The 10,690-nt window shown below is 41.7% G+C and overlaps 1 protein-coding gene across 4 annotated transcripts in view; it reads right to left on the bottom strand.

Moving 5' to 3' along the window:
- The window catches only part of HYKK (hydroxylysine kinase), a 29,060-nt gene that overhangs the window by 11,295 nt on the left and 7,075 nt on the right, over positions 1-10,690 (bottom strand). For all 4 annotated transcript variants that reach the window (XM_010843284.1, XM_010843286.1, XM_010843283.1 and 1 more), the window contains 2 exons: positions 9,840-9,979; positions 940-1,123 (listed from right to left, as the gene is read on the bottom strand). In XM_010843284.1, coding sequence (XP_010841586.1) covers positions 940-1,123; positions 9,840-9,979 — 324 coding nt within the window. The remainder of the gene's footprint in view (positions 1-939; positions 1,124-9,839; positions 9,980-10,690) is intronic.

The raw sequence follows: 10,690 nt of genomic DNA, 5'->3' as shown, positions 1-10,690 counted from the left end.
ATATATATAAAGGAACCAACCTAAAAATCCACTAACAAGAGAATAGACTCCAAAAATTACATTCAAACAAATCAGAGTATACACACACACACACACAATGGAATATTATTCAGCAGTTAAAACTCATCAACTAAATGAACTAGAACTACATCTGTTAAATGGATCAATCTGAAAAACATAATGTTGAATAAAAAATCAGTTTGCAGGACGATAATATACAGCATGATGCCATTTATCTAAAGTCTGAAAGTATGCAAAATACTATAAAGGTAATTTATAAATACATATGTTATAATATTAAAGGGCTTCCCTTGTGGCTCAGCTGGTAAAGAAGCTGCCTGCAATGCGGGAGACCTGGGTTCAATCCCTGGGTTGGGAAGATCCCCTGGCGAAGGGAAAGGCTACCCACTCCAGTATTCTGGCCTGGGGAATACATGGACTGTATGAGTCCATGGGGTAGCAAAGAGTTGGATACAACTGAGTAATATGAAAAGATGTATGCAAATTTAGTAGGGAGGGGAGAGGCAGAATCATGTAAATTTAGAGGGGCTTCAAATTTAGCAATTTTAAGGGAGATGAAAGTATTATTCTTTAAAAGCAATAGGACCAAATATGACAAAGTCATTTGAAAAGACCCTGATGCCGGGAAAGATCGAGGACAGGAGGAGAAGGGAGCGACAGAGGATGAGATGGTTGGATGGCATCACCGACTCGATGGACATGAGTTTGGGTGAACCATGGGAGCTGGGGATGGACAGGGAGGCCTGGCGTGCTGCGGTTCATGGGGTCGCAAAGAGTCGGACACGACTGAGCAACTGAACTGAACTGATTAAGATTGATAAAGCTAAGTTGTACCTCCATACTTTTCTGATGGTTTGAAATTTGACACTTTAAAAATTAAGAAATACACTTACTTGATTGGGGGGGTGGGGTACTCACATTCTCTAAAATGACTTAGACTGGTCATCACTTCGTCCTTGAACAGCTGAATGACCTGTTCAACAATCTCTCGATTCCGATTCTGGCCCAAGGCATAGAGGTATTTCTCCAGAAGAGGAACACTTTTCAGATTCCAGATGAAGTTCTCCCGATGAAGACTACTTAGCTTTGGGTGATGGAATTTCTAAATCAAAAGCAAAGAAACTCTTAGACTCTTTGACAACACAAGCACTGCTGAAGAGTTTTGCTGTGGGCTAGAAGACTACACCCTCTGAAGGGTGGGCCACGTGGGCCTTTGGAAGAGGGTTGGCATTCTCTCATGGTCACTGACTTGCTTAATTTACCTTAATCCACAAAGTGGTCAAAATATCATATTTGCCCAGGATCTCACAGTTTTGAGAGCACATTCCCCTCCCCTCACTGCCCATCCTCATAAGTGGGAGAAGGTAGGATTACCATCTGCAGACTACAAAGGAATGGAAGCAGCTCTAAAGAGATCTGCCCCGGGCCTCCAGTTCCCTGTTGGACTTCATCTTTGACAATGTTTTTCTACTCTCCTTCAACCACACTGACCCTGACCTCCCTGCTTTTCAAGGAACACTCCAGGCACTTTCCCACCCCTTTTGTATTTGCTGTTCCCTCCACCTGGGGATCCCAGGAATCCATATGGCTAGTGAGGGGCTTTCCTGATGGCCCAGTGGTCAAGAATCCACCCATCAATGCAGGAGGCTCGAGTTGGATCCCTGATCCAGGAGGATCCCACATACTGTGCAGCAACTCAGCCCGTTGGCTGTAACTAGTACGCCTGTGCTCTAGAGCCTGGGAACCGTAACTACTGAGCCCACATGCTGCAACTACTGAAGTTTGGCGCCCTTGAGTCTGTGCTCCGCAACAAAAGAAGCCACTGCGAGAAGCCTGCACAATGCAATGAAGAGTAACCCCTGCTCGCTGAGAGAAAAGCCAGTGCAGCAACAAAGACCCAACACAACCAAAACCAAATAAAATTTTTAAATTATTAAAAAAAAAAAACAAAGACACGAAGTAAATAAAGATTTCATACATAATAAGTTCTCAGTAAATGTTTGTTGAATGTGAACTTTGCAGCTGATGTGCTTGACTTCTCTGGCCTTTCCATGTTCTGGCTCGATGCCACACCAACCTGAATTTCTGGTAGTTTAATCACTACTCTTTATTAGTCTGTCTAAATCTACCTCTTGTCATCTTCCTCACTCTACCTCTCATCCCAATTCCCATTTTTCAAACACCTTGTTTCCTCTACCATAAATCTGTGACTATACTTTTAAGCCTGCCCAGCATTTTCTTCTTTCTTGTACTTAAATGAATCTCCTGAGACTAACCTCCAGCTCATCTGTGAACAAAGCAATCAAATTCCAGTACAGGTCAGTTGGTGTCTTTACTTGTGAATGCCTTGACTTTGGCAATGACCACCCAAGCGCTCCTTGTACTCTGGGCCCCCTAAGCCTACCCACCTGCTGGAAGCTTCAATGCCCCAGCCACCTCCCCAGCAAAATAAAACAGTCACAGTCTCTGCCACCCCTATGGGATTAAAATTCTTCACCTAAATGATATCTTGGGCAGACTCCATGGTTCCTAGTGTTTGTACAGAAAGTAAGAACCTACCACCTGCAAAGCCCTGGGGTGAGGTTAGGTGAGGGCATGAACAATGGGAATAAAGCATGATAAAATGCGTTATAATACCTAGTGAGGAATGCTTCTCTTGGTTTCCTCTAGAACTCTCCTGTCCTATATGAGACAACTTAAGTTGCACAGCAGAACAGAAGGTGGTTAACTACACATCAGAACTCACTGTCAGCAATGGTGTGGTGCTATCTCCGTCTTAGAACCGTAATTGTGATTTCAGAATTTAGAGGTAAAAATTGAAACCTCAACCGCAACAGGCACAACAATGCAGGCCACAGGGAGCGTAGAAAGAGAGGTCAATGATAAAGAACTCTTATGGAACAGATGCTCATTTCAACAGCTCATTTTATAGATTTTATTATGGGGGTGGTTGAGAGACTTTCCTGAGCATTCCAATCAGTTCAGAGGTTTCTCTAAATAAAAGTAATATCTGAAAACAATTCCTAAATATATACTGAGTTGAGGAGGCAGAGCAAGTTGCCACAGGTTGCTACAGAGACAGAGAGAACTTTACAGATCTGTAGATGTCTGCCTTGAAACCTGGCAGATATGTATGATCAGTACAGAGGATGAGGAAAGGTACTCAAAGCTGGGGAGAGAACCACCTGAAAGATTAGAGGGAATGGTACTTGGACAACACAGGGTCAGGAATACTGCCTGTTCCACCAATCAGGCTCACAGTTCATGGGACATTAGGTAGAGACTCAGAAGGGTCTTGCATTAATAGTGGGAATAACCATCCTACACTAAACCCATTCCTGGTCCCACCCATAAAGTATGAAGTTCAGTTCAAATTCAGTCACTCAGTTGTGTCTGACTCCTTGTGACCCCATGGACTGCAGCATGCCAGGCTTCCCTGTCCATCTCCAGCTCCTGGAGCTCACTCAAACTCATGTCCATAGAGTCGGTGATGCTATCTAACCATCTCATCCTCTGTTGTCCTCTGCTCCTCCTGCCTTCAATCTTTCCCAGCATCAGGGTCTTTTCCAGTGAGTCAGTTCTTCTCATCAGGTAGCCAAAATATTGGAGTTTCAGCTTAAGCATCAGTCCTTCCAATGGATATTCAGGACTGATTTCCTTTAGGATGGACTGGTTGCATCTCCTTGCAGTCCAAGGGACTCTCAAGAGTCTTCTCCAACACCACAGTTCAAAAGCATCAATTCTTCAGCGCTCAGCTTTCTTTATAGTCCAACTCTCACATCTATACATGACCGCTGGAAAAACCTTGCTTTGACTAGATGGACCTTTGTTGGCAAAGTAATGTCTCTGCTTTTTACTATGCTGTCTAGGTTGGTCATAACTTTCCTTCCAAGGAGTCAGTATCTTTTAATTTCATGGCTACAATCACCATCTGCAGTGATTTTGGAGCCCCCCAAAATAAATTATCTCACACTTTTCATTGTTTCCCCATCTATTTGCCATGAAGTGATGGGACCGGATGCCATGACCTTAGTTTTCTGAAGGCTGAGCTTTAAGCCAACTTTTTCACTCTCCTCTTTCACTTTCATCAAGAGGCTCTTTAGTTCTTCTTCACTTTCTGCCTTAAGGGTGGTGTCATCTGCATATCTGAGGTTATTGATATTTCTCCCGGCAATCTTGATTCCAGCTTGTGCTTCCTCCAACCTGGCATTTCTCATGATGTACTCTGCATATAAGTTAAATAAGCAGGGTGACCATATGCAGCCTTGACATACTCCTTTCAAGATTTGGAACCAGTCTGTTTTTCCATGTCCAGTTCTAATTGTTGCTTCTTGACCTGCAAACAGATTTCTCAGGAGGCAGGTCAGGTGATCTGGTATTCCCATCTCTTGAAGAATTTTCCACAGTTTGTTGTGATCCACACAAAGGCTTTGTTGTAGTCAATAAAGCAGAAGTAGATGTTTTTCTGGAACTCTCTTGCTTTTTCAATGATCCAACAGATGTTGGCAATTTGATCTCTGGTTTCTCTGCATTTTCTAAATCCAGCTTGAACATCTGGAAGTTTTGAGCATTACTTTGCTAGCCTGTGAGATGAGTGCAATTGTGCGGTAGTTTGAGCATTCTTTGGCATTGCCTTTCTTTGGGATTGGAATAAAAACTGACCTTTTCCAGTCCTGTGGCCACTGCTGAGTTTTCCAAATGTGCTGGCATATTGAGTGCAGCACTTTCACAGCATCATCTTTTAGGACTTGAAATAGCTCAACTGGAAATCCACCACCTCCACTAGCTTTGTTCATAGTGATGTTTCCTAAGGCCACTTGACTTCGCATTCCAGGATGTCTGCCTCTAGGTGAGTGATCACACCATTGTGGTTATCTGGGTCATGAAGATCTTTTTTTGTATAGTTTTGTGTATTCTTGCCACCTCTTTTTAAAATCTTCTGCTTCTGTTAGGTCCATACCATTTCTGTCCTCTGTTGTGCCCATCTTTGCATAACATGTTCCCTTGGTATCTCATTTTCTTAAAGAGATCTCTAGTCTTTCCCATTCTATTGTTTTCCTCTACTTCTTTGCACTGATCACTGAGGAAGGCTTTCTTATCTCTCCTTGCTATTCTTTGGAACTCTGCATTCAAATGGGTATTTCTTTCCTTTTCTTCTTTGCCTTTAGCGAGTCTTCTTTTCTCAGCTATTTGTAAGGCCTCCTCAGACAACCATTTTGCCTTTTTGCATTTCTTTTTCTTGGGGTTGGTCTTAATCACAGCCTCTTGCACAATGTCACGAACCTCCATCCACAGTTCTTCAGGCACTCTATCTATCAGATCTAGTCCCTTGAATCTATTTGTCACTTTTACTGTATAATCATAAGGGATTTGACTTAGGTCATACCTGAATCGTCTAGTGGTTTTCCCTAATTTCTTCCATTTAAGTCTGAATTTGGCAATAAGGAGTTCATGATCTGAGCCACAGTCAGCTCAGATGTATTAAGACACAAACTATGAAATATTAAGACAGAAAATCACCAAACTGCTTCCAAGTTACTTAACCGCACCACTCAAGAAAGCTCAGTGAACACCAAGCACAGGAAACATCATGATCAAATTGCTCAAAAGTAGAGACAGAGACAATCTTAAGACACACACACACACACACATACACATGACATACATATTAAATTCAGAGGAACAATCTGACAGCGGATTTCTTGTCAGAAACAATGCAAAAGAAGAAAGTAGTGGCGTGTGTTTAAAGCACACTGGAAAAGACAGTCAACCTGAAAGTTTATGTCCAATGAAAATATCTTTCAAAAATGAAGGTGAAACAAAGATATACAAAAGCTGAAAAAATTCATTATCAGCAGCCCCACACTATAGGAAATGTTAAATGAAGTCTTTTAGGTAGATGGGAATAATAAGGATGGACAAAAAGTGTGAAGAGCACTGAAAAAGGGAACCGTACAGGCAAATATATAATTTTTTCCTGATTAAATCTCTTAGAAGATAATTGAAAGTTTAAACAAAAATAACAATATATAAGTAAAAAGTATGACAACAAAGGTATAGGGCTTCCTGGGTGGCGCTAGAGGTAAAGAGTCCACCTGGCAATGCAAGAGACACAGGGAGCTGGGTTTGATCCCTGGGTCAGGAAGATCCCCCTAGGATAGGAAATGGCACCCCACTCCAGTATTCTTGCCTGGAAAATTCCATGGACAGAGGAGCCTGGTGGGCTACAGTCCATGAGGCCACAAAGGGTCAGACATGACTGAATAACTGAGCATAACAACAGAATAAGGACAGGAAGGAAGAAGCAGAAGTGTACTATGTCAGGTACATATACCACACATGAAGTGATAAACTTGAAGGCAGACCGTGACCAGTTAAAGATGTAGTCTATAAACCCTAAAGTTACCACTAAAGTCAACAGTTATAGCTAATAAGCCCACAAAGGAGGTTAAATGAAATCATAAAAAATACACAAGCCAAAAGAAGGCAGAAAAAAAAAAAGCAAATTAGAGAATAAAGAACTGATGTGACAAAAAAAAAGCAGATATCAAGATGACAGGCTTAAACCTAACCATACAAAAATCACAGTAGATATAAATGCTCTAAACATCCCAACTAGAGAGCACAGATTATCAGACTGGATTTAAAAAAAAACAAGATTCATATATATGCTGCCTATAAGAAACACACTTTTACTATAAAGCAGAAAAGAATTTCTTCCCTCATTCCCAGAAAATAATAAATATCAAGTCTTTTGGGGTAGAGAGAATTAAAAAACCCTCCTAAAACTTCTTGTTAAAGTGTTCTTGGCCCTGTCTCATCTCTCACTTAACTCATCTAAAGGCTCTGTCTTACTCTTTTCTCTAAAGCGCCGACCAGATAGAAAAAAGACAGACAGACAGAATCAAGGAATAGGAGTAGGCAAGCTGATCCCAGCAGACACTAGTGGAGCACATGTGGAATGCATAGAGGCTGATCTGCTTTTCTGTATGGCTGCTGCTGCTGCTGCTAAGTCGAGTCAGTCGTGTCCGCTCTGTGCGACCCCATAGACGGCAGCCCACCAGGCTCCCCCGTCCCTGGGATTCTCCAGGCAAGAACACTGGAGTGGGGTGCCATTTCCTTCTCCAATGCATGAAAGTGAAAAGTGAAAGTGAAGTCGCTCAGTTGTGTCTGACTCTAGCGACCCCATGGACTACAGCCCACCAGGCTCCTCCGTCCATGGGATTTTCCAGGCAAAAGTACTGGAGTGGGGTGTCATTGCCTTCTCCGTTCTGTATGGCAGGAAGCCTTAAAAAACTTTCACAGATCTCAACACCTTCTAAACCCATGTCTGATACTCTTCCCCGTCCCATCCCTCCAGTCCTTTGTTCCAGGCTGTGCAGGTGACTCCAGGATGGCTACAAGGGGAGAATCCTGCCTATTTCAGAATGGAGTTTTGTCCCAGCAGATCCAGATTAGAATCCATGTCCTGCTCAGCCCTTTCCTCTCCTCCATCCTTAACATTAAATCAATCATCAAATTCAGTTGGCTCTGTCGCCTAAATATATTTTGAACCTTTTCTTTGTTCCAGTCCTCAAACAGCTTTTTCTTGATTACTGCATTAGCTCCCTAGATGCAGTCCCTGCCTCCATTCTGGCTTTCTGCCAATCAAGCCATCATATTGGCACTAATTGGGCTATAAATTAGAATGTTTTTCCTGTTTAAAAAGCCTCCAAGTCTCCCTACTGTCCAAGAAAATAAGACAAAGTCCAAACTCCTTATGATAACATATTTTATAATCTGACTCCACTCTATGTTTCCAACTTTAGCTCCTATCTCTCTCAGGTGTAAACCCTATGTTCCAGCCACAGTAAATTATTCAGAGGTTCTGGAACATGGTCATTGTTCTGCCATGATTTCTTGCATGCTCTTTCCTTTCACTGAATACCCTTCCTCCTTTTCTCTGACTGACTGATGGATTCAAGACTTTTAAAACCAGCTCATAAGCTTTTTTAAATTAAAAACTTTTTATGAAGCCCTCCTTGAATATCTAATATGTATTTGACACTGCTAGACACCAAGGAAGAAAAACAAATAATTAAGATGTAGACCAATTTCTCTTAAGATCATTGTTTCTTATGTAGCATATGTAACAGGAAGTACAAGCAACTAAATTACAATACCATCATGGTAGACTGTTACCCCAGTGGCCTCCCATGAACCATGCCTCCTGGTGTGCATGCCCTTGTGCAGCTTCTCCTACTTGGGATTAGACATGTCACTTGCTTTGGCTAATGAAATGTAAGCTAACATGAATCAAGTAGAGTCTTGATAAGCAGTCGTCCACTCGGGGCTTGTCATTTTGAATCTGTCTCAGAAGCCAGCAGTCACATTGCAAGGATGTGCAAGACCATCCTGGAGGATGGGACACCACATGAAGAAAAAAGGACACATGGAAAGGATCTGAAGCACTGCAGCCAAATAGAGCTGCATGAGTGACCCCAATTAATACCACGAAGAGCAGAGGGACCCCGTCAGTCAACCCATGGAATCATGTGAGTTGATGGATGCACAAGTTCCAATGGAGCAAACAGCAGGAAGTGATCCTCTTTGCACAGCCTGGGAAGAGAAAGGGACCAGGGAAGATTTCACAGGGGAAGTGATTCCTGAGCTGTGTGTTCAAGGATAATCAGGAATTTTGCAGAGCAGGGGAAAAGGTATTAACGGTTGAGAAGATAACAAAGGCAGAGATGCATGAAAGAGAAAGGCACATTCGGGGGACGATGAGAAGTTCTACTTTGGTGAGAGAAGCATGAAAGGGAAGACACGGACAGCGAGACTGAGGGGGCAGAGGCAGGGACGAGGCCAGCGGGGCCTTGTCTGAAAGACGCTGAGGGCCTTGGCCTTTACTTTGAAAGCAGTGAGAGGCCACTGAAAGATTTTAATTATGGAACTGACATGGTCGGATCTGTAATTTTAAAAAGTAACTCTGATTGGTATAAAAAATAAACTGAAGGTGAAAAAGATCTGAATGCAGGGAGGGATAGTCAAGGCAGGAATGGAAAGGAGATGGATTGTAGACATCTGAGAGGTAGACTGGCCAGGATTCAGTGGGTAATTGCAAATGTTTTACTCATACAAACTGCGGTTACTTTTTCAAGTGTCTGTGTGTCCCTTGGAACACACTCCTCTAGGACAGGGGAATCCCTATTGTCTCCCCCGTTCCTGGCATAGAATGGGTTCTCAATGAACATTTGTTCATTAAATGAAGATGTTTTGTGGGTACCTTTGGAAAAATATTTGTCCAACAATGTATCTTTTCTATACAACAAAAACATTTTTAATACAAGTCATTTCAATCCATTTGTAACATAGCTATTGTTTCATACAGAGCTCTGGTTGATTATGTCTTGTGAAAACTTTGGATTTTAATTTGTGAATGCAGACTGTTTTCAGTGAGCAGCATAGAGGATATCATGAATTTCTAAAGATGTAGGTAATCTTGCCACGAAGCTAATAAAGTACAGACCTGGGCAAAAATAAACCTGTCAATATTCATGCATCTAATATCTTATTTTCTTCCTAATATCAGATTGGGTTGGCCAAAAAATTCATTCATGAATTTCATTCATTCATTTAGACCTATACAGAAAGGTCACATTTTTCATATTCACCAAGAACTGTATTGAACAACATATTCACTAACCAAAACTTTCTGGCCAACCCCAATACATGTTAAGAGGCACCAAATAAAAAGAGTCTGAGCCTGGGTGTATTTAAAATAAATCAAAACCAACAAAGAACAATTCTGATAAACAAAATAAAATCCCAAATCTTACCTCCAGTGTTTTATCCAACTTAGCAGCTAGCCTTCCAATTTCATATAAGAGCTGAGGGCCAATGGGAATCTCAGCTATGGGTCTTCCTGGGAGGTAAGTCAGCAGCCTCACCAAGTAGCTTTTGACTTCAGAGCCGCTATCTAGATGGATGGAAAGATATATTCTGTCAACTATTCTTGGGGGGAAAAAAAGATTAGAGGCTATTCTGCCTTTGCAATTATTATAGCAAGGAGTAATACAGAACAAGCTTTTTTAAAAAAAGGTGCTAACACAGGACAAGCCAGCAGAATTCTATGAGGCAGGACTGGATGGATCAAGCCAGCAAGGAGAACAGATAGACTTCAGAACACTGGGGCCAGCCATTTACATTCTAACATGACTGTAGCCCCAAGTCTGCTGGCCTTAACTCTAAATGTAAATTATCTACTCTGGCAAATGAATGCTTAAAATACATTTTTAATACATTTACAGTGGGGGAAGTTGTGATAAAGAAATGACTTCCAGAATCACAGACTTATTTAGGGACAAACTGTTGCTTGGAAAATTCTATGAGATACATCTTAGCACTTAGAATTGAAAGGGACCAAAATTCACAGATGAGAGCTCATAGCCTTAAGAATTTAAGTCATGTAAACCATAGAAAACTAAGATCATGGCATCTGGTCCCATCACTTCATGGGAAATAGATAGGGAAACAGTGGAAACAGTGTCAGACTTTATTTTTTGGGGCTCCAAAATCACTGCAGATGGTGACTGCAGCCATGAAATTAAAAGGTGCTTACTCCTTGAAAGGAAAGTTATGACCAACCTAGATGGCATATTCAAAAGTGGAGACATTACTTTGCCAACAA

Source organism: Bison bison, unplaced genomic scaffold (assembly GCF_000754665.1).
Source record: "Bison bison bison isolate TAMUID 2011002044 unplaced genomic scaffold, Bison_UMD1.0 scf7180017864181, whole genome shotgun sequence".
NCBI lineage: Eukaryota > Metazoa > Chordata > Mammalia > Artiodactyla > Bovidae > Bison > Bison bison.
Note: the sequence above shows the minus strand (reverse complement) of the source record. Positions and strands in the feature narration are given on the sequence as shown.